The sequence below is a fragment of the Podarcis muralis genome, chromosome 9 (assembly GCF_964188315.1).
Source record: "Podarcis muralis chromosome 9, rPodMur119.hap1.1, whole genome shotgun sequence".
Lineage (NCBI taxonomy): Eukaryota > Metazoa > Chordata > Lepidosauria > Squamata > Lacertidae > Podarcis > Podarcis muralis.
Window position 1 is genome coordinate 17,944,975 of NC_135663.1, and position 27,776 is coordinate 17,972,750.

General features: G+C 41.1%; 1 protein-coding gene across 5 annotated transcripts in view; it reads left to right on the forward strand.

Annotated features, from left to right (window-relative positions):
- GRID2 (glutamate ionotropic receptor delta type subunit 2) overlaps positions 1–27,776 on the forward strand; it is a 798,573-nt gene that overhangs the window by 163,860 nt on the left and 606,937 nt on the right. For all 5 annotated transcript variants that reach the window (XR_013394137.1, XM_028743834.2, XM_028743835.2 and 2 more), the window contains exon 2: positions 1,904–2,059. Coding sequence is in view for 4 of the 5 variants with exons in the window: in XM_028743834.2 (XP_028599667.1) it covers positions 1,904–2,059 (156 nt within the window). In the remaining variant the exon portion in view is untranslated. The remainder of the gene's footprint in view (positions 1–1,903; positions 2,060–27,776) is intronic.

The window sequence follows — 27,776 nt, forward strand, 5'->3', positions numbered from 1 at the left end:
CTGGAGACCACTTTTCACAACAGCTGCTGCCAGGAGCCCACAATGCCTTCAAGAAGTTAAGTGAAGCTACTCTGTATGTAAATAACGCTCTGGCAAAATGACAGAGGAATTAAGAAGGAAGGGAGAAAAATGTGCGTGTTTCAGCTGAGATTTGCAAGGAAATGACAGGTCATTGAGATGGAGAGGTATGAAACAGCTGCTCCAGATGGCAAGAGATGCAGAGAAGAAAACTCTTGGGTCAAAGTGGACAAAGTTTTTGTGCAGGGAGCCTGCTGGCACTGAATGAATAGAACTGGCAGGAAAATTGATGGTGGAGGATACGGAAAGGAGACCATGATAAATTAAGGCAATGAGGTTTTGTTCTTTTTCTAAAACACAGGATGTGTCTGAGAACACATTGCTCTAGGATGTCCTCATAACCTGTTTTGACTGGTGTGTGGAGGACTTACGTTATAAGGCAATATCTGTTATATTGCAAAGATTAATGCAAGGAAGTAGGAATGAAATAGTCTCTCAACAATCTGCATTCTGATGTAGGACAGTAGTTTTCACATTTTCCCCACCTTCAGGGCATTGTCTGCTAAGAAAGCCATGGAACCTCTGCTCCTTGAAGAGCAGGGGTAGCTAAACCCTTTTCCAGATTTGGTTGGACATCAACCCCTATCTTCCTTGTCCATTGACTATGCCAGTATTTGGAGTCCAATAGCACTTGGACAGCCCCAACTATCCAAGTTGTGCATCAAAGTTGTGAACTGGGCTACAAATGCCATTAAATATGAGACATTCAAAAGGGTCTGCTTACACTCACATTGTATCTGTACGTTGCAGAAGATCAGAAGTCAAAGTGTGAATTGTCCTTCAGAGAAACATGTCTTCTGTTCTTGGTTCTTTGGGGTTTCATTGAGGAAACCCCAAAAAAACTTCAAAAAACTCCAACTTTCCCTAGATTACAGTAGGGATTTTTAGTGGTGGCCAGATGCAAAGGAATGAATCACTCCCTATTTTTTTGTAGTTATGTAGAAGGATTTTCTATAGGTTAAACTTTCCTTGGTCCTGTTCCTATCAAGGTTTCTGCTTCGGTACATGGGCTATGTTGTTCTCTGTATCTGCCCACACTATGGTTCATCATAAAGTGAAATATACTCTGTTGGTTTCAGTGAAATTTGGTAAGGAGTCTTAGGGTCAACCATTGTGATGACAGATTTAGGATCAAAAACATAATGCTGCAACTTTTAAGACGGGTAACACTACTGTACATGGACCTCAGCATTGTACCAGCAGAGCAATGTAGTTCAAGGCTACTATGCTAGCTGCACTCATTGTAATTAAATGTGGTGTAATGGTGGATCGCATGTCCACCATCCCCAAAGCAAGGAATTCAGGATCAAGATAGGCAGTTACAGTACGTACAACTTACATGCAGCATAGCAGGTTGGACTTGTAGGATGCTGCTGTAGCTATGCTGTCATTAACCACACTCCCACCTGTTGTTGATCTTGCCAGCTGCTGAATCTTTTATTGCAAATTTATGTTCCCTAATTGTCATTTGCAGGAGCCATCCTAGCTCGCCAATCTGTTATAGTTTGTAAGGTTATTACCTCCGTCTCCTGGCTGCATTCCATTTTGGATTACTTATACCATGCCTACCATAATTTCTGCAAATCATTTTTTGTTGTTGTATGGTCAGACATCCTCCTTATTTTGCCCTAAAGTATATTGAACCCTTGCCAAGCATCGTTAACAAATTTCTTGGCTTGCTCATAAACAGGTGGCTGTGCTGAACTGCAAACTAAATTCATGCCTTTGAATTATCAGCAAAACGTGTCTTCATGCATTGCATCCTGAATCTCTGCACTGTTCATATGTAGTACTGCTCTTAATTATTCACATGCCTTCTTTCTAGGGGCAATATTTGATGAATCTGCAAAAAAGGATGAGGAGGTATTTCGCATGGCAGTTTCTGATCTCAACCAGAATGATGAAATCCTACAGACGGAGAAAATCACAATTTCTGTGAATTTTGTGGATGGCAACAACCCATTCCAGGCAGTTCAAGAAGGTAGGCTTTCTGAGGGTGGAATATTTTACAGCTTGTGTTTTGGTATAGATACATACTTCTGGATTGTGGTCTCCTTAATCATCTGCATTCAAGCCAAACATATACATTGTTGACTGATGAACGTTTTTTTTTATTTATAAAATAGCAGAGCATGGGAATTGGCTTTGGTTTCGCGATGGCAGGTTGTGAACTGGCCAATGGATGGATTCCATGCAGCGGGTCAAACTGATAAGGTGTTTCTTGTTGACTAGCGTCAAAATTGTGATGACTGACCTGGAATAGCAAATCTTGCTTTCACTCATGTTAATCAATTAGGGAATGTAGAGGAATCTGACAGAATTAGTTCTCTTAGTCTATAGAAATTGGCTTGGTCTTATTGTGAGAAAAAAGATTCCTTTCTCATGTTCTCTTAACATTTATATTGGTCAAGTGCTAGCATATATTGATTACCAGAAATTTGAATGTAGGACTTATTAAAATGAATGTTTATTTGTACATGTTTTTATATTTTTGCTAGAAGATATGAAGTTTTGACTAGTGTTTGAATTACAGAGGGAGAGGGGGCAAAGAGGGTTTGTCCCCTTATGTCTTATGATGGTTTTGTTAGCCATTGTTTTAGGAGGGGGTGGGGGTGCTAGTGGGATGCAGGATTGGAACGTACTGCAGACACGGGGTCTCAGTATTTCAGTCACTGGTTTATAATGGATAGACTGATAACTATACTTCACAAGGGGCAATAGCTAAGGGCTGTGATCCATTATGTGGATCATAGTATCTGGCACCCAGGTATTGCTCGAGAGTATCCACCTTTTATAGTTGGTGGAATGTGTTTCCATTAATACATTCAGTATAAGTGTGTGTTGCTGTATTTCTGCTTTTGTATGGGCGTGCTCAAAGGAAGTTTTGCAGATAACACTGGTGGATCACTTTGAAAATCAGTCTACCTGTTCTCAAGTAATTGCTATTAATGTTGTGCTTTGTAGCAATGATTGCTTTCTTATTTCAGCCAGTGGTTTGTATCCAATGCTAGTTGTGCTTGGAGTAGACCCATTGAAGTTAATGCACATTACTAATTTAGGGTAATTAATTTCAATAGGTCTACTCTGAGTAGGATTTAGTAGGCTACAGCCAATACGTTTTATTCACCAACTGATGTTTCGTGAGAAGAGCTCCTTCAAAAACAGCAGTACTGTATGTTTCAAGACTTATTTTCAACAAAATAGGCATATCAGGCAAACGCACTTAAACAGTTCTTCCTAGTAACATTTTTGTTGTTGAGCTTGTATCTTTGTACAGTTATCAGTGGCTGATTATGATTATCATTGCTTTCTTTTGACATCCATTGTTGGTAAGTGTGACAATTTGCCAATTATAGCAAGACTGAAATTGGTACTACATTTGGTTTTCTCAGAATATTGGATTTAGGTTCTTAGGGACCATTATTACATGCTTGAATTATTGTGTTTAAGCATGTATTTCTATGAAAAGGAAGTAGGGGTTAGCTTTGTGACTGGAAGCTGGATAGCTTGTACTTCTCTTTGGATGTTTCTTAGGATTTAAAATTGGAATTCAATAAGCTGTTAAGGAAAGGAAATGTTTGATGGGGTGAAGTCAGACCTACCAGCATGCATGGGTGGGAAAACTCCAGTTATTATATTAAGATTGCATTTAAGAAAGTATTTAGTAATACTGAAGCTATTGGGTTCTCTCACTGAGGGGAGCTGATCCAATCTTCTGCTGAAAGCTTCCTAAATCTTACTAAGTTTCTTAAACTGTAATGCCTTTTAATGAGTATTTAGATATCCTCCTTAATCCCCATTGTAGTTGCCTTCTGAATTTCAAAAAGGTGGCACTCTTTCAGATTTGGTTTAGGAGAAGAGAGATTTCAGTAAATATTTCAAACAAGGATTTCACACAGCACAAGACAAACACCTGCTCTTGGGTGTAATCCAGATTAAATGGTGAAATGTGCATTTCCCCACACACCCAGGAGTGAGATCACAAGAGACAAGAACCAATATTGGTAAACCAATATGAAACTCACCTGTTGCGGGCATATTCAAGTTGCATAGACAAAAGGATAAAGACCCTCTGGATCCTTACCTAAGCAAGCCTACCCAGGTTAGATGCCCAGTACCCATCCTTAAACTGATGTGAACCTTTCATTGCTAGCTCATCATGGTGAGTTAAAAGGCACCTGTATGCCCATCCCACCCAGCTGTTCAGTGTTTGGAAGCATGTGCCCCCAGATTCCAAGGGAATTATACCAATGCAATCCTCTTGAACTTGTCAGCAATGTTACCAATGTTGGTTAAATATCTGAGAGTGCCTCAGAGGTGAATGCTCACATTTACTGCCTAGTACCACAGGCAAATATCAAATCACTCAGCTTTGCAGGGGCCGAACAAACTCAATGCCAGGGGTAAAGCTCTGGCCATACAAGATTCTGAATGAAGTCACGTAGGTGCAGCCATCATTCTGTTTGTGGAGGTGGGGGAACATCTGGAATCTGAAGATTTGGACAGCAGGGACTTTTGTCATGCAAGATCACAGCCCAATATTAGGCCACTTCAGATAAAGCCTTCACTCATTAAAAAGTACCGTATGTGTTGGGGGAAGGCATACAGAGTAGCCTCACTACTGAGACATATGCTGACCACGTGTTTGGGGTGTGACTACTGATGTACAGGCAAGCCTGCAATGAATAATGATCCCCTTTGCACATATATACTTTTGCGTTTCACACAGCAACTGAACAGATCGCAAGGGTGGTACTCGGTCAATTCCCTCCACCCAATGTATGAGGGACCTTTGTTTGTACACCTTTTAAAGAGCTTTTGTTGGGGCAAGGAGTTTCATGTTTTCATGACCTTACAGATGCTGAGTTCATACATGAAGCTCAACACATGTGCCTTAAACTAATAGCTATGAAGTAGTGGAAATGCAGTGGGACTAAAAGCTTTTAACATACAGTGGGGTGTTTTAACCACATAATATTAGACAAGAAGCCAAAAAATGCTGCAAAAGTGGTGCTGGTAGAACCCACTGCCTGTTGTGGTGTAGTGGTTAAGAGCGGTAGTCTCGTAATCTGGTGAACCAGGTTCGTTTCTCCGCTCCTTCACATGCAGCTTCTGGGTGACCATGGGCTAGTCACACTTCTTTGAAGTCTCTCAGCCTCACTCATCTCACAGAGTGTTTGTTGTGGGGGAGGAAGGGAAAGGGGAACGTTAGCCGCTTTGAGACTCCTTCGGGTAGTGATAAAGCAGGATATCAAATCCAAACAACAACAACAACAACAACAACTCTTCTTCTTCTTCTTCTTCTTCTTCTTCTTCTTCTTCTTCTTCTTCTTCTTCTTCTTCTTCTTCTCAGTACACATGGTTGCTGGTTGCCATAATAGTTGTTACCAAGCTCAACTTCTGCCAACAGCAGCAACAAAAAAAGGTTAACCGCATATGCTTCCATAAAAAAGTACTGCTGAAATTCTGTGCAATTCTAATTAATTCCAGTGGGATCTGCAAATGAGATATTGATGGCTTCTACAACATTTCTTACTTTGATAGCAGAAATAAGAACCTTATACCTAATTATAAACTAGTCCTAAGTCACTCGGTATGAAATTTTGTAGGTAAGTGTAATTGTATTTCTCAGACTCCTGTCTCTCTATTTTATCAAGTGGTCATCCTTTTCAATCTCCTTGTATAAATTATTATGGTACCCTGAGGCTTCGTCCATATAGATCTCAGGGTAACTGGCGAATACTTCTCATTTGATTTATGAAACTTCACTTACAAAGGTGAGTCATATTTTTTCCTCCCCAAGACTGGGGAAGAGATATCTTGTAAGTAAGACTAGATGTGGCCTCAGGAGACAACTGCATATATTATAGAGTGATGAAATATAAGATTCAATTGGATTTAATAATAAAAGAATTCCCTTCAGCATAAAATATTATGGAGAAGTCCTGAAGTTAACATGGGTCTGCAGAAGCTGACCCAGATGTTCCAAAAATCCACTGAATTTTTTTAAAAAGCTGTTACTTAGGTCTATTAGAAATAGGTGCTGCTGGCAGGAAGATAAAATGTGTTTCTATGCGCTCTGGCTTCCACCACAGTGTTCCGTTGCACCAGAAGCGATTTAGTCATGCTGGACACATGATGTGGAAAACTGTCTATGGACAAACGCTGGCTCCCTTGGCCTGAAAAGTGAGATGAGCGCTGCAGCCCCATAGTTCCCCTGACTGGACTTAACTGTCCAGGGTCCTTTATCTTTTTACCTATTAGAATGGATTTCTCTGGTTATGATAGACATAACCATACAAATTCTGTCCCCATAGAAGAACCCAACTTGGAAACACATACAGAACCCACAATCAAACCTTAGGCATACATACATAATTTTATTTTATGTCACCTTTCCACAGTTCCACAGTTCAAACCATGCTCAAGGCAGCTTATGACATGAAAAAATGTATAGCTACAACCTAACAAAAGTAGTCATAAACAATAAATAAAGCATTGGAAAACATACAACCCAACAGAACAGTTTCCACGTAAATTACAACAAAATATAAAAGAAAGATACAAAAACCCCAACATCATCAACAACTCCTCAACCAACCCCCCCAAATAACCCCCCTGAGCCCAAGAGTGTGTTCCACAGTCTCACCTTTTGTATTCTGAATCATCAAGGAGATGGGAAAAGGCCTGTAAAACAGGCAGCAGGTCTTCTAGGACTGACAGCCAAGGCATGTTTACTTGGAAGTAAGCCACATTTCCCTTAATTACCCAATAAGTCATTTGCTATACCCATGGTTTCTGTTTATTCTGCAGAAATTGTCATTTAGGTTTTCCTAGGAGGAAAGAGGGAGACAGACAGAAACTGATAAATAATCAAATTTCACCTTTTCTGGAACGTAGGGACCTGCCTCAGGTTGCATCAGACTATTTGTTCATGTCGCCCAGTATTGTTTCTTGTAATTGGACACAGATCTCCAGGGTTTTCACATCATCAGTTATCTACGGAATGGAAACAATGTAAAACTTTAAAACAATGTAAAAAGTAATTAATTGTGTACCATTGTGGACTTAAAGTCAACAACAATGATGTGAATTAATACTATTTAAATCTACTTAAGTAATTTCCGTTCCTGACCACAGAGGAACAGAAATTTCTGCTTCCTTTTTCCATTTCCATTGGAAGTTGACCACACAAAACTGAAGGCAACCCAACAAATTTTCAGGGACCAGTTCCAGCAAACCAAGGATATGGAACCAAGAAAAAGCAGCATGCTTTCTCTTTCCACCTTTGTGAATGTCAGAGGTGATTTGAAGAAGATCTTAAAGCCACCCAAGTGGATGCCAGCCTCTTCACAACAGTGTTATTGGTTGTCCCTTTGGTGACAGCACTCCCCCTTCCCCCCGAATCTGGGCTGTCATATATCATTGTCCGTCTTGTTTCTTGCTTCACAGCATCAGTCATGGAGCATCTCTGCAAGGCTTAGTACTGCCTGAGGCATTGCTTACACCTGGATAGCTGTTTGTTCCATTCAGTGGGTTCAGCTAAGAGGCACCCTCTTCGACAGCCTCTGCAAACCTCTGGCTTTCAAATCCTTCAGAGTTTCAGCTCTGTCAGCTTGAAGCTCTGATCTCATAAATTGGACTTGCCACACTTGCCTTCTTTGAGCCTTTCAAGGATGCGTCCTGACAGTAAATTTCAGTGCGAGAGTTTTCTGTCATTTATATTGTTGACTTTGAAAAAGTCCTTTTATTTCTGTCTTTATGATGTGCTCCTAGAGAGTTTGGCAAACAAATATCAGCTTTTTTGATAAATGCATTCAAATACTTGCATAAATAGTTTCCTAAATCTTGGAGAGGCCTTGCAAACACATTTTTATAGGGGCCTTGTTCTTCTCCTTCTCACTCCTTAGCAGGCCTGATCCACACCTCTAAAGGTGAGTAATCACAGGTGGCAGCAGGCCGTTGCCACTGCCATTCATTTGCTTGTCCACTTGAATGACTGAGCAAGCGGTGATGGTGGCAAGGAACAATCCCTCTCTTTAGCAGAAGGGGGACCTGTGACCCTCCAGATATTCTTAGACTTCAACTCCCATCATCTCTCAGCACTGACCAGACTAGTTTCTGTTGGGAGTTGGAGTCCAACAATATCTGTAGGACCACATGTTCCTCCATCCCTTCAGTTGATGGTATAACCCCCTCTCAGATTAGAACAAAATGGCAGGTGAGCAAGTTTGGTTGGCTGCTCTCCCCATTCTGCACTTGCCTGTTTGCTTAGGCCTGCAAGCAAATGGTAACTGTGCCACCTGCCACCTGAATCTCAGTCTCTGTCGATCAGGTTCTTAACCCCCCCCCCCCAAAAAAAAACCCCATTTCCACCTCTAAAGTCCTATTAAAGTAACACATAAATAAGACACATAATAGAATTCGTAATCTATTCATTAAGATGGACTACATATCAGATCACAGCTGGCTTAGGGTGAAACTGGAGCTGAGTGACACTGGGCTATGGGCTCATGCCCCTAAGGGGCTATCAAGAACTGCTCACCTGAGTCCTCTGTGGCGAGCTGTGTCACTACAGCTTTTTAGTGAAGAACCTTCTGAACTGATTCAGTCCATGCTGACAGTTGCCTCCTTCTGGTCAAGAAGGAATATAAAAGGGCACTTGGTCTCTGTGGAATTTTGCTTGAGCAACAAGGTCAATCTGAATCCTAGCAAGTCTTGGATTTCTGGTCTTGCTATTCGGTTCTGAGTCCTGGCTTGTTCTCCTTCTGGTTTGCCCTCTGATCCTGATAGTTTTTCAATCTGGACTCCTAATTCCTTGGTCGTATTTTACAGGCCAGCCCTGATGGTTGTCACACTGACACCATACATTTAATGCACATAAGAGTGCCGGGAATTGCTGCAGTTCCCAGGATTCCTTGGGGTGTGTGGATGTGACAGTGACACTGTGTTTGGATTCATCTGGAAATCCATGATGTGCTTCTGTTGGAATACTTTGGATATAGTCAGTTTAATCAAAGTATTTCACAACAAACCAATATGCCAAAACCAATGACCAAGGCCCCTCGTACTCATTCTGCAATTTCCTCTGTGTCTCACCTTGCTATAAATAATTGCAAATGTCTTATGCTTGGCAAGTGTGAAGAATAGTGCTGGCCCTATTATAATTTGAGCAGATACTGACTGCATCCTCTGTCAAGTTGGTGTTAAAAAACACACACACAAAACTTGCCCTGGCTAGGGAAGAATAGAAGGCAGTGAGCCATAGCAAAAATATTTTATTTTGGGCACAGAGTAGCAGAGGTTTGATGGGAAGAGGGATATGTGAAGGTTACAGCCAGGATTTCATTGAAGGAAAGTTTTATGTAAAGAAATTATGGCCTGGTGGATACAGCTCCTCCAGTTGTTTGGGCGCTTGAAGTGATGCGATAAGGTTGCCCTTTCCAGTTTTTCTGATTGCCACAGAATCCAGTTCAAAATCCACACAATTCACGGACTGCTAAATGTCTACCAGATGCACCAAAGGCTTGGATTCCACCACCCCCATGCTTTTTGAAACACTGTTTATTAACTGGGGTATGTTCAGGTTGATATTAAACTTTTATAGCAGGCATGTCCAACAGGTAGATCACGAGGTCTTTCTGGTAGATCTTTGGCCCCTCGGTGATTTCCTTCCCCCCAAAAAAAAGAAAATAAAAAAGCTCCACAACTTTGGCTTTCCCAAAAAAGGTCCACAACTGTGTTCCATCCAACGACAATGGGTAGATCACTGCCACTGTGAGTAGATCACAGTCTACTGGGAGTTGGACGTCCCTGCGTTATAGTATCACAGTTCTTCACTGCCTTTCCATTTCCTTTCAAGTCCACTTTCTCATTCCATAATAAAATGATCTGAAGTAAAGTGATATGTTCATATTTAAACTCAAGGGTGAGGGAATGAAATCAGTTTTGAAACATAAAGCGGCCAGGGTAGGTGCGGATGTGAAAAAGAAATACAGATGCATTGTATATTGGCTAATATTTCTCTGTAGCATGATAATTGGCTATTTTGTTTTATATCTTAAGTGAATTCTGAGCCAGATACACCCTCTTTTCACCTACTTATTATTCACACATAATTGCCTCAATCCAGAATTTGTGCTCTGGAAAGAAAAAAAGTTTCTATGTCTCAGTCAACTATGGGTGCAAAATGACTTTCAAACAGAAAATGGCATATTCCGAAACTTACTTAGATAGCTCGAGCGGTTATTCAGAATAATGTCCCCTGTGAGGCCATTGCTGCACCTGTGAGCTCCATGTTGCATCTGTACCCCATGGTGGATTTACGTAGTGGTTGCAGCCGTGCTCCATCAATCAGTGCTGTGCTGGCTGCTGCCATTAAAAAAAACCCAGAACACCCATTCCTCTAGAGCATTGTGGGAAATGAAAATGGTGGCCCATGATTTCCCACATTGCCCCAGAGCAATGCTGTGTTGGGTGTTTTAAGATACTGTGAAAATTTTTTTAATGGTGGCTTGTGATGGGTCGCCATCCAGCTGGAGCATTGGAACTTCAACTGCCAGGTTCCCACCTCCCCCAGTTTTTTGGGTTTGTCTTCTTGGATCTACTCCAGGCATGTTCTGATAATCTCACCCACCATATGAAGGACATTTGGCACTATATATAAAAGGCAGATGCTGGCTTTTGTCAGTGAAAAACATTTTAAAACATTCTTGTTTACTTTTGATGGCTGTTCCAGGCAACCCTGAAATCCTTGTTTGAGAGAATGTTGTTAACTGTTTTCTGAATTCTTAAAAAAAAATCAATTTTTTAAAAGTGCATTATTATGACTATTACTATTATCGATGTGTTTGTTGCCTTTGAGTCCATTAGGAGGAAGGGAGGAATATAAATCAAAATAATAATAATATACGTAAAATATTTCTCATATGAGTCATATTTGGTGTTCTTGGTTGAATCTCAGGAACACAAAAAGGTGATGTAAATAAATACTATTCATAATGGACCCATTTTTCTTCATTGCTCTCTTCTCATTCCTTCCTTCCCTTCCCTTCCCCTAACCCCTTAGTTATTTGACTAGTACCCAGTCATGTAAGGTCCCAAAGCTTCCATCTCTCCCTAAAGGAAGATCTAACTGCAGAACTTTACAATATGCTTAAGGCTCGTGCCATCACTGGGCTTAAATTGCTTAACTGTATATTCGATTGTGCCCAAAATCTATTTTCTTTCTGGACTAAAGATATCATGCTTATTAAAAACTTATGCAAGTGCAAATGCTTGCGACGTATTCAAAATCCTAATTAGTCAAATTAAAAATATAAACTGATCAGTAGGTTTAGATAACTGTTTTCTCCCACCCTGTCCCAATGCAATTCCATAGGGCACTTCATACTTTGCCCTGTCTAAAATTCTTGGTGGACTGCAATTGCAACCCATTGTTTTGTTCTCAGTGCTGTTTGGTGAGCAGCTGATACTGTTGAAGTCCTAGGACATGGGCATTGTGTGACTAGCACCCCATAAACATTACTCCAGTCGGATCAGTCAGTTGGGTGAACTGTGAAGCAGGTTATTAGCTTTTGAAATGGACTTGAGTTAGAACTGATTGAAGATGATTCAATCTTGGTATGGGATTACAATGTTCTGTTTCTAATGAATGCGATTCTTGCTGCCCTTCTATGTGAACAGCTATAGATTCTGGTTAATTGCATTTTCTATTGTTTTGGAAAAAAATCTAATCCAGGTTGTTTCATCTTTAACTTTTTTTAAACAATTCATCATCTGACATAGCCAACAATTTCCTTTGATAAATTCAAAGCCGTATTATTTTACTTTTCTTTTAAGAGAGCTACATGAATTCAGACCCATCTAAATCATTTCTGTAGTGTGCTGATGGCCACAGACTTTTGCACAGATCTAGAAAAGAAATATTTAAGTGAATGAGTAATGTGGGTTCCCTGATCTCCAAATTTAGTCACCTTGCACTAACACTTTGGGTGGTAATCAGTTAAGCTTTGCACAGATTATACACATTGAAATTAATAGACCTAATTTAACCATGTTAATTTCAGTTACAGGTAGGTAGCTGTGTTGGTCTGCCGTAGTCGAAACAAACAAACAAACAAATCCTTCCAGTAGCACCTTAGAGACCAACTAAGTTTGTTATTGGTATGAGCTTTCGTGTATCTGAAGAAGTGTGCATATCTGAAGTATGCATATCTGAAGTGTGGTATCTGAAGAGATGCGCATGCACACGAAAGCTCATACCAATAACAAACTTAGTTGGTGTCTAAGGTGCTTGTGCTGGTCCCAGGGGGGATAAGGTACTATTACCGTAGGCCAAGATCAACAGGGAGCTGGGCGGGGTAGCAGGAACGATGGTAGGGCAGAAGCAGGAAGCCAGGCGAGGAACAGGAACACTGGTAGGGCAGAAGCAGGAGTCCAGGCGAGGAACAGGAACACTGGTAAGGCAGAAGCAGGAATCCAGGCGAGGAACAGGAACACCGGAGAGTCAGAAACAGGAAGCCGGGCAAGGAACAGGCACACTGGGAGTGCCGAACAAGGACTGGGTAAAGCAGATACTTCACAACGACGTTGCTCCCGCAACCTGGGACCGGGCTGCCTGACCTTTATCTTCTTCTAAGGCCGGGGGCGGTCCCGGCCCCCAGAAGCCCCGCCTCTCTTGGCCTTAAGGCGAGCACTCCTCCTGGGAGACACCAGTTCCCTTCGCCTCTCTGCCCTAAGCCTCTGCAGATCAGGAGAGGCCGAAGGGTTACTGGGCCCCGGGGGAGGCTCACCTGTAGCCACTGAGTCTTCCAGCACCTCTGGGGCCTGAATGATTTCACCTGGTGCCTGCTCTTGAGTTTCCTCAGCATCTAGGCCTTGCCCCAGTTCAGCCGGCCCTGGAGGCGGGGACTCCTGTGCCGGCTGGGATTCCTCCGGATCGCTCTCAGACTCGGAATCCCAGGCCATCACAGTGCTACTGGAAGGAATGTTAATTTCAGTGGGTCTGCTCTGAGTAAAACCTAATTGAATATCACCCATAGCCCCAGATCCCTACCTCCCATCCCCTTGCCCAAAATAAAAATTGTCTCTGGTAGTCAGAGTGAAGTATTATGTGGGGGGCAAAGAGCAAGCCCATTATAATTTGTACCTCATTGGTATGAGCTGTGTAATAAGTATGTTTCCTTGCAATCCACATAGTTTCTGTCAGGCTGATCATTTAGCTTTAATAAATGAACTTTATCTACATCTTTCGCTTATCCAGTTTCATTTCATTTACTCCTGGTAACCCCATATCAAATTGATGATTAAATTGATATTCCCTGTTATTAATCATTCTGATGGTACACATTGTGTATTTCAACATTCATTTAGTTAAATGTATTAATATTACAAACAATAAATGAAGACTGCAGTCCTATGAATCCTTTGCTGTAAATAAGCAGTGCCATTGTATTCATAAACATGAATAGGGTTGATTACACAACATAAACAGGAAGGCCTTTCATTGGGAAGACCGTTCATTGCCTACAGACAGCCACCCAATCTTAAACAACTCCTCACCCACAATAATACAACAAACAGACTTAACATGGACACTTGTACCAGAGCCTGCAATAAACCCAGATGCCAACTTTGCTGCCACATACACCCGGACAACGCCATTACTGGCCCCAATAACACCAAACATACCATCTCAGGACTATTTAATTGCTCATCTTCTAACATTGTGTATGCCATCAAAGGCCAACAGTGCCCTTCAGCACTCTATATTGGCCAAACAGGCCAAACCCTATGCCAAAGGATAAATGGACATAAAACTGACATCAGGAATCACAAGACAGAGAAACCAGTAGGAGAACACTTCAGTTCTCCCAGGACATTCTATACAAGATCTCAAAGTAGCTGTCTTATTACAAAAGAATTTCAGAAATAGACTGGAAAGAGAAGTTGCTGAATTGCAACTTATTGCCAAACTTAAAACCATGGAGAGACCTGGTCTGAATACAGACATTGGTTTCTTAACTCATTATACATGATATCTTTAGCCATCGCACCCCTTGCTTTTTCCTGTAAGACCAATTGCAGTCATTAACAGTCATCAACAGGTTTACCGCACCTATCAGCCAGTCTTCCCACCACCCTTCTGAGTAATGCCCCTCCCCACCCTCTCACTATATATAAGGGTCTGGTGACCTCTGTTTCAGTGTATCTGAAGAAGTGTGCATGCACACGAAAGTTCATACCAAGAACAAACTTAGTTGGTCTCTAAGGTGCTACTGGAAGGATTTTTTTTTTTATTTTGTTTCGACTACGGCCACCATAGTCAACACGGCCACCTACCTGTAATAAGAGCATGAGAAGATCCTGCTGGATCAGACCTATGGCCCATCCAGATGCCTTTGGGAAGTTGCCCTAGCAGGATCCAAGCAGAAGAGCGCTATCCCTTCCCATGCTTTTCAGCAACTGTTATTGAACATTGCTGCCTCCAACCACATGCCTAGGATCAGACTGCTTATATCTTTTAAGTATGACATCTTCATGGATATATACCGGTATATAAGGTATCTTTCAAACAGTGGTACCTCGGGTTACATACGCTTCAGGTTACATACGCTTCAGGTTACAGACTCCGCTAACCCAGAAATAGTGCTTCAGGTTAAGAACTTTGCTTCAGGATGAGAACAGAAATCGTACTCTGGCGGTGCGGCAGCAGCAGGAGGCCCCATTAGCTAAAGTGGTGCTTCAGGTTAAGAACAGTTTCAGGTTAAGTACAGACCTCCCGAACGAATTAAGTACTTAACCCGAGGTACCACTGTACTTACAATTTTGTAATTCATTCACCTTTCCTGTTCTGTTTCTTTGTGATATGGAATATCTTCGACAACCAATATTTTGCCAGCCTTTTGCAATATTATTGCCCCAAGCCAAAATTCCACTAAAAGTACCAGAGGTCTAATGAAAATTGGAGCCTTTTGTAATTTTGATCACAAGAAATGCTATTACTAATGCCGCCTATCTATGTGGTCAGATGTAAAGTGCATGTTGCAGACAACAGCAGCATGATGTGGCTTAATTCTGTGAATGAGGGGATAATAAGCCATAACTCTTCAGAGACAAAGCCCAGAGTGAATTATTAAGGTCATTTCCTTAGGTTTGGAAATTAATTGCATTTTAGCCAGGCTTTCTTTATACAGCACCTTACCAAGAAATTTTTATTAAATATCAATTTATGAAAGACTTCTCTGAACAAAAGGGAGTAGTTAACAAGGACAAATTTGCAAGACAGGCAAGTGCCTTATTAGAAGACTAATCATATCTTAAAGAACATAACCTGTTGCATTTTAAGGAAACTCCTGCTATTGAATTGCCATTTTAATTGTATAGCTAAATGTCAGTGTGATCTCAGCCCAGGTGATTATTCATCCCTCTGAAGCAATCTTTGATGATTATTATCATATTAAACTAAATGCAATGGCTTTAAATCCTAATTCTTATAAGATGAACAGGGGGCCTGGACCTTAAGTGTCCATGAAAGAACTCAAGATCCACAAGAAGTTTCTGCCAGCAAAAAAAAAGGGGGGGGGGGATTTTAAATCTCATGCCATCTCCTATATTGCTCCAGAGATTTATCTTAAAACAGATTGTGGGGGTGGTTGCTGCAGATGAAAGGGAGATAGGTTAAAGTTACTCCCCCCTGCTTTTTATGGGAATATCCTATGAACAGAACTCAACTCGGCTCCTAGCAAAAGCGTAGTTAGTGCCTAAGCTGTGGCATCTATGGAGAACCAATCAGTTTGCATGGTTATCCATCTTCAGCAACATTTCCATGTTCTGTGTGATGCAATATTAGTGGAAGGTTTCAGCTTCATGCCTTGGCATCACATAAAGCCAAATCAGTATGGAGGCAATTCTTCTTGCCCTCACTCTGGAGCCTTGTACAGAAAAAAGAGAGAGGGATCATTCAGTTTCCAGTCCATACCACTTTTGTATGTATTTGTTCACTTATAAGTCAATTCTAATCTGTTTCTGCATTAATATGTGCTGCTTCTTTAAACAGCAGTACACATTTAAATATGTATTTTTAACACATTCTCCAAAAATGCACATTTCTAAATGAATTGCAATACTTTTGAAAAGCTGAGAACTGTGTAACAACATTTCTAGAAGTTTGAAACCTAATGGATGAGTTCTGATATGCACATTAGTCTGGGAGCTGCAGATCAAGTCAGTTCATATTGAAGTTCATAAAGAATAAGTGTTTCAAGTTCCATACGAAAGACACTGGTGCCTGCCAGCAACTGGGAGCATGAACTTGACCTCTTCTACCTGAATCATGAAACAGTGTTGGCAATGCTATGTGATGTTGACAGTTTTGTGAAACTTGACACACACCTAACAAGAACCTCCACTTTCTGCTTGGAACTTTCAGTTCAGCTCTAATAATGATACAAAGTGCTTAATTAGCTATTTCTTGCCTCATATACATTATCTCAGTAATCTTTTCTTATAGCTATGTAAGGTAGATCAATATTACAGTCCACATTTTATAACTTGGTGTGTGGAGGCCTGATGGCTTAAAACCACCTATTGGTTTTAGATGCCATTATAAACCATGGTTTACCATGATGTAAGTGAGTCTCTGTGAACCTTCGGCTTGTATTGCTCTCTTGTTCCTGCTCCATGCTTCTAAAGTTTTTAATTAATTGCAGGTTGTTTCATCTGAATCTGTCATACTGTGGTTAATCTTAACTATGCTTTTAAACAAGCCAAATTAAAACTAAAATTGGCTTGTTTCCAAAAATCAGTTAAGATAAACCACAGAAACAACTCCCCTTTTCAGGTGTGTTGTGTCAGGGAAAAGTGTGTGAATATGAAAACCTGGTGATCACTGCAGTTCCTTCCCATCATGCTATACCAGGCTTCCTCAACCTCGGCCCTCCAGATGTTTTTAGACTACAGTTCCCAGCATCCCTGACCACTGGTCCTGCTAGCTAAGGAACATGGGAGTTGTAGGCCAAAAACATCTGGAGGGCCAAGGCTGAGGAAGCCTGCGCTATACCATGGTTTATTGTGATGTTTAACCACAATTAGCAGGTTCATGGATTGGATAAAAATTAAATCAGTAACTTCTTTTCTTGGACAGTTGCACAGTATCTGTTTTGTTATTATGGTGCTTTCTTGGTTATAGGTAAGTTGGCTTTGTTATAGTTAAACAAAGATACAGGTGTTGAGTTTACTGCAAGTGTAAGAATTCTTCTGTCAAAGTATTTTGCATGAATTTAATTTAAAGATGGTTAACTTTGAACTTTGCCTATGGAGAAATCAAAAGTGTTTTATTTCTCTGGGTTACCCAGAATTTATAACTCCAGGAGGTTCGGAAATGCTTATGGAGTGAAAAATCCAAGAAGTGTCCCATAGGGAAAGGAAGGGAAATATTTTTATCTAAATCAGAAGTTAACACCTTCTGTGAGCTGACCTTTTAAGCACCTCTTCTAAGCATATGTCAAACCATTCACAGTCTAGAACATTTTGTGTAATGACAGGAGGTCAACCACATGCTACTTCTGTGGAAGGCAAAGTTATCATAGGGCACTCATTTTAACTTGCCCTTGCCTGCCATGGCAAGATTTAAATCTTCATTAATCACCATCTAAAGGCTAATTACCACAGCGAACACAGCAGCCCATTAAACACTCTTACTGTAGCATGCAGTTCAGCAACGCAGTCTGAGAGCACAGCATTTAAGCATGCAAAATGTATAATTTAGTTTTCAGTTTGGTAAATTTTACCAATTCAATCACATTGATAATGACTTTTTAAAAACAGCAGCAGCAAACGTTTAATTTCTGAAAGCAGTAGGAATAGTCCCTTGGTGACAATGAAATCCTTGTGGTCATTGCCACATAAGATTTGTATGCATATTTTCAGATATTATACTGTTAAGGCATTCTTAGACAACCGTCCTTCTTTCACTTAATGTGGTTTACAGCCAGATCCAATGCAGGATAAGAGGAAAGTAGTGGTTAAGAGCGGTAGACTCGTAATCTGGTGAACCGGGTTCGCGTCTCCGCTCCTCCACATGCAGCTGCTGGGTGACCTTGGGCTAGTCACACTTCTTTGAAGTCTCTCAGCCCCACTCACCTCACAGAGTGTTTGTTGTGGGGGAGGAAGGGAAAGGAGAATGTTAGCCGCTTTGAGACTCCTTCAGGTAGTGATAAAGTGGGATATCAAATCCAAACTACTCCCCCTCCTCCTTCTTCATTGAGTTACATGAAGCTGCAATCCTATGCACGCATAGTTAGTATTAAATTCCACTGAACATTTTTTATTTACTGTATATGCCACCTTTCAGCCTGAAAAGCCCACAAGATGACTCACAAAGAATAAACCAAATGCAAACAGTACAGATGATAAAAATTCAAAACAAAACCTTAACATTTTAAAACAAAATGCATCATTTTTTTTCTGCCACAAAGGCAAAGACCATTCCTCACAATCACATTTAGTTCTCCTTGCCCTCTGCAACATCTGTTCAGGTTTAACACCTGAGACCAGCCAAAAATCTGTTTGGATAGGATGGGGGAGGGGAAGGTGAGGGAACTCGAGAAAACACCTAGTGGCTATCACAATATAAAGGAATTTACTTCTTTATAGATGTGATCTTAAGTATTTTTTTCTAAGAAATGAGTCCTGTTGTACTCAGCACAACTTATTTCTGTATGGAGATGCTTAGAATCAGGCTGTAAATGTGGTAGCATGCTACTGTGGTTTCAGAGTCAGATTTGAATTTGGGGGGAAATTGGAAACTTTGTTCCATTGGTTTTCATATAATTCCTCCTCTGCATGCAGGACCTTGTGCACCTCCAACTAATCTAGAGAGTTGGGGGAAATTTCCAGAATAGCATGGACAGTTGTGAGTCTTCACTGGATCTCAGTCCTTTCCGTGAATGGAAAGACCCCTTCTGTTATTGGGAAGTTAAGAGAAACTGAATAATGATTCCATATAAATGCCCCCCCCCCCATCTTATTCAACACTGAACTTGTTTTTAAGAAACAAGGTTATGCTCATATGAGCTTGACTGTGGTTAAGGCTAACAGGGTAAGGTCAGGTGAAGTTTTCATCTGAGAAGGAAAAGTTTGGCGGAGGTACAAGATAGTCTCAGCCTGCTCCCAATGTCTTAATCATGGTTTATATGTGCATATGCTGGACCGCTATTTTAGCAATTGGTGGAGCTTTTACATGACCATATTCACAGATGGTAAACTACAAGTCACCACAAAGAAAATAATCTCAAATATTATAGTGACAGTTTGCTTTCAGATGATACAAGTAGCTGCCATATTTGCTTTTGGATTATTTTCACTGTTACCAACATTCCCCCTCGTCTGTTTTTTATGACTTCATACCATAAGAGACCTTGAGCTATGCCTTCCCATTTCTTTCTGTATATATGATTCCTTGACCCACAGCAATCTGAAGACTGCAAATACATTTTTAAGGATTTATTGGGCAGCCTTGTCTGTGTCACAAAGGAAAAGTAGTACTCATATTTCAAGCAACAAAACACCTTTACCTCCCACCAGATGATCTTTGGGTCAATAAGACATTCTTTAGATAGGTTTCTGGACCTTCAATGTAGACAGAACACTATCAAGAGCCTCTCATGGCAAAATGTGATGTATTGGACTGCGGCAGAGTAGTGTGAGATAAGATAATAAAATACTTTATTTTGCCAAAGCTATTTGTGAAATAAGACAATAGAGCATTGCAAATATGGATCTGCTTTCTTAAAAAGCAGGGGTGCGGAACCTGGGCCCCTTCAGATGTTAAACGTAAAGGTAAAGGTACCCCTGCCCGTACGGGCCAGTCTTGACAGACTCTAGGGTTGTGTGCCCATCTCACTCAAGAGGCCGGGGGCCAGCGCTGTCCGGAGACACTTCCGGGTCACATGGCCAGCATGACAAAGCTGCATCTGGCGAGCCAGCGCAGCACACGGAAACGCCGTTTACCTTCCCTCCAGTAAGCGGTCCCTATTTATCTACTTGCACCCGGGGGTGCTTTCGAACTGCTAGGTTGGCAGGCGCTGGGACCGAGCAACGGGAGCGCACCCCGCCGCGGGGATTCAAACTGCCGACCTTTTGATCGGCAAGCCCTAGGTGCTGAGGCTTTTACCCACAGCGCCACCCACGTCTTCAGATGTTACTGGACTTTAATTCCCATCAGCCCCAACCAGCAGGCCCAATTCAGGTCAGTGGGGCCATGCTCTGAGCACACACACCCTTATCACAACACAACATGCAAAACAATGCCACTGTTGTTACCATTCCATAAGTGCCAGTGGCATAGGCAGCAAGGCTCTTTCTACTGCCATCCCTGAGCATTCTTCTATGGGGAATTGGGACTCATTCTGCTGCTCACAATCACTGATTTGCTGTATGGCCATTACAAAGGAAAGGGGGAGACATCTCCTGGGCAAGAGGCCTGCACTGAGCACAGTTTTCCTAAAACACGTGCTAAAGATCCACCCACGAGAGCAATGATAGGGAGAGCCAACAAAGGTCACACACTGGTAGTGGTATCCTTCTGTGGCTCACGGCAGAGGCAGATTTAGGAGAGCATGGCCAGTTGGGTTGCACTGAGTGTGGAGCTTCAGAGGCACTGCAACCATGGGGTATAATAGAAGGTGAGAGGTGTGTGCGTGTGTGTGCATGCACCAAATTTTGGCATCGCACAGGGCACTGCTGAAATTTGAGACCCTAAGGTCCGCCACTGCTCAGTGGCAGGGGAAGTGGGGGAAATAGCTCATCTTTTGCATCCCTGCCAAAACAGTGAACTAAGAGGCCAGAAGACCTTTGTGACATGATTGCACATTGCAAGCTTCCTAAAAACTCATGGACAGTGGCTGATATGAAGCAGGCACATCATGGGGCATTTGTCCTCCTGCCCTAGGTTCAACACCCAGTTGAAGCTTTTAATGTTTAATAGACTATTGTATTTTAATATTATGTTGAAAGCCACCCAGAGTGGCTGGGGAAACCCAACCAGATGGGCGGGGTATAAATAATAAATTATTATTATTATTATTGTAGATGGCAGGAACACAGGAACTGCAGAAAAAAGTCTCATTCACTGGAAGGGATCTTGTTTTACATGCAGGGGAGAATCCAGGGTACAATTAGAAACTTTAGGTGAGAGGGAGTCCCACTCTCAGCCCCAGGTGAGCAGAAATTTTCAAAATGACCTTAACAGATTAGTGAACTGGGCGAAAACAAAACAAATCAGAAGGATTTGAATAGGGACAAATGTAGGGTTCTACAGTTATCAGGAATAACCAGCTGCATACTGGGGGGGATATTTGGATTATGAATAGTACACGTGAAAAGGATCTAGGGGTCTTAGTTGACCACAAGCTTAACATGAGTCAACAGTGTGATGCAGAAGCAAAAAAGAAGAAGAAGCCAAAAGTCAGTGCTATTCCAGGTTGCATCAACAGGAGTCCTGATGAAGGGAAGTAATAGTTTTGCTTTATTCTGCCTTGGTCAGACAACACCTGGAGTAACTTGCCCAGTTCTGGGCACCACAATTTAAGAAGGATATTGACAAGGACTCTCCTTCCTTGGAGGTTTTTAAGCAGACCACCCGTCTGGCCACCTATCATGTATGATCTAGCTGAGATTCCTTCATTGCAAGGGGTTGCACTAGATGACCCGTGGGGTCCCTTCCAACAGTGCAATTCTATTATTCTGTGGCCAACTCATTTCCTTTGGCAGCCCATTTGACAAACTCCTCTTGCTATTTGCTCAATAGGCCGGTCCTGCTGGGTAGCATCCTATCAGATCTCATCAGACTGCTCCCTCTTACCATTTTCCCCTCACCTGTATGTGGAGTTTATGTTCTGTTAGTGGTTTGCTGTGATTGGGTGCTGATTTATGCTATATCTAGTGCTCTAGGCATGGAGAGGTAGTTTTTAGCATAGAAGCCAGTAAGAGAATTGAAGCTCATATGTAGTTTGGATAGTGTTATATGCAGTTAGTTCTCATTAACTCTCAGCTGAATAAAGTAACTGTATTTCACTGCACTTTGAGTAGAGCAAAATTGAAAGTAAAGAGAGCTTGATTCCTTTTTAACTGGGAGCCTCTGACTGTGGATGAGCTTCAAAAATTGCTTTCTTGCTTTAGAAGCTGTTCAGCAGATATTGTTCATTGCCTGGCAGCTTGCTAAGGCAAATGTGGTATGGCAAATATTTTAAGCTATTAAGCCTAAGGATGTTCCAACCCTTCTTAAGCTAAATAAATGTACAAGTAGCAGGTGCTTTTAAGCCTAGGGGTATTCCAGGCCATCTTAACCCCAATAAACCTAAAAGTTGGAATGTTCCACCTTACTCCAAGTTATGTACTAGTCCATTTATCCTATATACCAATAGAAAACTCATTATCCAAATGTGATTCCTTTTGTAGCCACAACTTTATCATTCAGATACAGGAAGAGAGGTTTGGGAAATCTCAAGGTTTCCAGAAGTACATAAAGTATTAAGGGAAAGTGGGGGGGGGGGGCTCACAAACAGCCCCTCTCAATGGGCATGAAATCTGACATGGGTGAGAATGGAAAATGGAGGTGAGGGATGGAATGGAGTTTTCTGAAAGAGGGCATGGCTGGCTGGCTGCTGCTCAGATACAGCACTCCAATCTATAACATTTTGTTGTAGGGTTCTACTTGTTTGTTTATTTACTAATTTTATATACTTCTTTTGCCTTTTTTAAAAAAAAGAAATCAGAGCTGCTAGAAATCAAATGAAAACACTGATGCTATTTGGTAACTTTTCAAAGAATGTCTCAGGGGCTAAACATAAAGCAACCCACCTATGAAAATGGATTCTCCCCTTCCTTAAATGGAGAAACCATCCTTGCAATTGAGAGAATATAACATAGTAAAGAAGGCTGGTTAGAAAAAGACAAAAAAAGGTTAGTTAAAGTTATGGGACTGTCTTTCCATACACATTTAAAACTGTAACTGTTAGAGTTTGGTGTCCCTTTTGTTGACAGCCATTGTGGAATAGCAGAAGGGCAAACGTAAAAAGTTCAAGGTGGGTTTATGTTTTTACCCACTGGAATATATTGAGGTGGAGTAAACAAGAGTGTAGACGTTTATTGACTGTAGTACAATAAAAGTGCTTATAAGTCATTCTTCACTGCAGTGTCTTCAGACGCTGAATATTAATGCAGGCAGCTTATCGCTTGGGAAGGAATTTAGGTTGTAGTTCAGATACACTGTTACCGCTACTCAATAGTTCTGTAAGTTTTGTGAAAGGTTCCACTTCCTCCTGCTGGGAAGGTTTCTCCTGGCTATATTTTGATATTTGCTGGGCTCATGTTCTAAGTCTTGTACAACAGCAAACCATTATGGCTCCTGGAGATCGGATGAACAACTGTGTGATATCAAAGGAGGTTAATGGCATTTCCGTTTAGTGCCTGGAATAAAAGAAAGTGTTGTTTCCTGCTTTCATTCCTCCTTGTGGCCTGTGAATCTCTGGGGAAATATCCACAGAAGTTTACAAAGTGGCTAAGAGAAAGAAATATCCACTGCCTTAGTTACAACCTTTGGCCAGAAGATTGCTCCTGCAATTTTTCACTTCCTTGACTTCACATGCATGCTGCAAAGTGGGAAGGAGTGATGTCTTTAATTCAGGGGCATTTCACACACATTATTTTCTGTACAAAGATATAAAAAGAAAGATTCTTAACCCAAAGCACAACAGACATGGGCCTTAAGGAAACAATTCTTCAATCACAAATGTAGCATTTAATACAGATAAACTACAAACTGAACTTAAATGCCTAGCAATGGTCCACAAGCAATATATAACAATAATGCACATAATAATACAATGATATAATATGTGCATATAATTTTCCACCCTAAGAACCAGAAGTGTTTCAGCCAATGCTTTTCTTCTAGAATATATAGCCTGTGCAACCAATCCACATTTGGAAACATAGGGAGAAAATAAGCTGCTGTATACCAAGTCAGACCATTGGTCCATCTAGCTCATTATTGTATGTATATTAACTGGCAGTGGTTCTCCAGAGTTTTAGATAGGGCCTCTCCCAGTCCTACCTGGAGATGCTTAGGATTGAACTTGGGGTTTTAATGCATGCAGAACAGATGCATGCATTTCCCATTTGCAGAACCATGCTAGAATAAATACAATGCCTGAGCCTGGTTACAGGTTATCACAGAAGAGGATCACACCCCTACAAATATCGCTGAAAGGCATTTGAAACCATATGTTGACAATATTAACAGAGGGGGATGCTAACTCCATGTTGAACAGATATCACTGAAGCCAAATTTGTGGATAAACATTAAATATCCTAGTGTGGGAGCTTCAATAACCTAGCAAAATATCTGCCCACACATTGACAGGAGGGTTGCAAAAGGCTTCACTCCTTACCATAGGGTGAGTTGATTCTAGTTTCTACAGTGGTTTATATATTTTTTACATTTATATCCCAATTTCCTCCAAAGAACTCAAGGTTGTGTACATGGTTCAAGCATTCCAATGAAAATTTCTCGTATTCCAGCTTCTATATGTTTCTAACTGGGTTTTTAAAACCCAGATTATTTGCTCCTATATCTGTTTTGGATAGATTTATTTTTATTAGGAAGGCTATATTTTTAAGTTAAGTTTCATATATACCTAAAGGTTTCCATGGAGAAAATGTTTTAGATACAAAATCACAAAAGCTTGCATTTTCTTCTACCACCCAACTCCCCACTTTCACACAAAATTACATGGGAGGTGATCAAGGAATTGAAAGGTGAAAACATTTTTTAAAAAACCTTACAGAATTAGGCCACACCATTTTTAACTGCATCAAAGCATCAAGTATGTAAGGCTCCTTAATTCTGTATGAATTATTGTTTAGTTAAAGGTTATGAATCGTAGCCTGCCATCCAGCTAATGGCAAGTAGCCAGTAAACCACTTAAAGAAAATTCCTGCTCGGCTGTGCAGAGTGTAATAGAGTGTAAGTACTTGAATGAAAGGCTTAGCCAGCCATGTATATAGTCTATGCTTGTGTACTGACTGTGGGAAGGCAGAGGGTTGCAAACCTGATTTGTCACCTCCAGATTGCCGGTATTTTGCTGGAGGGATTCAAGTGCATACCAGAAATTTAGGTTTGTAGAATTAAAGTGGATTAAAGTGCTCTATCACCCTTGTGCAGCAATTTTGTTAAAAAAAAAATCAGTACTTGCAAGGTTAGAAAAATGATGAGGAAATGCACCAAAAGGTGTGATATGGAGGAATGACTTATAAGAAGATGAATGCAGGATGAATGCTTATTGTCATATAAGCCCTCCACAAACAAATCAGAACAAATGCTTAACGAAGCCCAGACATAGTCTAACCTCCACATAGGTTTTGTGCAGCAAGACCTGCTGTGTTTACTAACAGGTCATCTGGGGCCCTAAGTACTGGACACAGTCCCTGCTTTTTCTTGGTGTTTATGAAGTTTCAATGCAATATTAGCATAGGAGCAATGCATCAATACTGATACATAAAAGAGTGACATACTAGTTGCAGAAGTGTAAATGATGTTTCCAGTGAAACATCTCATTGCCTGTCTCATATTATTTGGTTCCAGGTCAAGTGGGGGAGGGACACTTAAACATTGTCAAAAGGAAAACAAAACAAAACTTAGAACCAGGCAGAAAGCCTTCTCATAGTAACACTCACCCTGTGGAATGGCTTCCCATGAGATGTTAAGGAGATGAGTAACTATATAACCTTTGGAAGACATCTGAAGGCAGCCCTGCATAGGGAAGCTGTTTAATGTGTAATATTTTACTATGTTTTTATATATGTTGGAAGCTGCTCAGAGTGGCTGGGGCAATCCAGTCAGATGGGTGGGGTACAACAACAACAACAACAACAACAACAACAACAACAACAACAAATTATTTAATTGACTAGTTACCAAAAAAGAGGGGCAAACAGGAGGGAGATAGAGACAGATAAACACACACACACACACACACACACACACACACACACAGAGAGAGAGAGAGAGAGAGAGAGAGAGAGAGAGAGAGAGAGAGAGAAATACTACATTTCTCCCAGCTTTAAATTAAAGCTAACTTTTAATTGGTGCCTGCAGTTTTGGATAAGTTCTCACACAAGGTTTAGTGCTGTTTCTTCTTGTAGATAACTTTTGATGTTGTTTTTTAATTGAATAATCTTACTGTTCAGTCTTACTACGTTGAACCATTTTCTATTGTAATATGTCTTGGGTTATAATTGTATTAATATGGTAAATGAAATTAAACAAGGAATATGTACAAAAGCACTTTGGCACAGCAGCTCTTCATTCGGTGGGCATAATTCCTTGCCACATATGTTGGCTTCATATGTTGGCTTGCTTACATGTAACACTGAGACACCAGTGACAGCCAACACCCCTGTGTTATCTAAAGAGGGGATTTTTTGGAGGTCTCCATTGTGGGGTTACAATGCTTGAAAACCATTTGGCAAAGCAAGGAGGGCATCAGAGGCTGCTGGTTTTGGATGTAATGAAAGGGGAGCAGATTGCTGGCCCAGCTTAAACACTTTCTGAAAAATGTGCCTAACAGACACAAACCACCTATTTCTCAATCAGTATTTTCCTCCCCACAATGCAAACAGATGGAAAGGGCAAGATGTGGGAAAACAGACTGAGTAGGAGAGTGCAGGGTAGCTGAATCTGGGTGCAGATGATGATGATGATGATTAATACCCCACCCATCTGGCTGGGTTTCCCCCAGCCACTCTGGGCAGCTCCCAACAGAATATTTAAAACACGATAAAACATCAAACATTAAAAACTTTCCTAAACAGGGCTGCCTTGTTTATTTCCTTGACATCTGATCGCTTAGTCTGGTCTGTCTTGGGTGAAAACGACAGAGACTTGAATTAGATAAGACATTCCAGGCTCCAAAGATCCGCTTTAATGTGCAGAGAGTGTTAGTTGTAAGGAGCTCTTAGTCCCAGACGTGCTCACTTGTAGGTTGCAGTCACACTGTCCAGAAACAGGTTCATCTGTTTCCTCATTCTGCTGTTTGTGAGAACTAGGCACTTTGTCATATTGCGGTTCCAACAGCAGGTCTCTGATGACCTGCCAGATTTGGCACAGCAGCCAGCTTTGGGGGAGATTCTCAGCTGCTGAATATACATCTCTTCCCAGGGGTGTGTGATACAAACCTCTTGCAGGAAAAAAAATTGTCTGAAGGTTCAGCTCTAGCCTTTGGCCCTACTGAGCCTCCTTGTAGCTTGTGAAGGTATGAGAAGGGAAAAGAAATACCTGACAGAATGCATGCATACATGTATGAGTGTGCTGAAGTAATTTCTGATATAGGAATATTTTGAAAAGACCTAGGAAAGATGAGGGAGTTGAATGTAGGGTTTGGAAACAAATCAAATTCGGTTTGCATTTGAAGGGAAACTTAACTCATTTGCAGTTCTTGAAAGAATAGAAGAACTAATAACACAGCCATCCTTCAAAATCCACACTTCTCCAGATTTTGCAGTGCAGCTTTCCAGCCAAGTAATGTGTACAATAATGCATGTAAATGCATGCATTACTGAAAATAACATGGAAAAATATATTAAGGGAAGCACTTTGCAAAACTGCATGCAAAAATCTTTATACTACTGTAGTA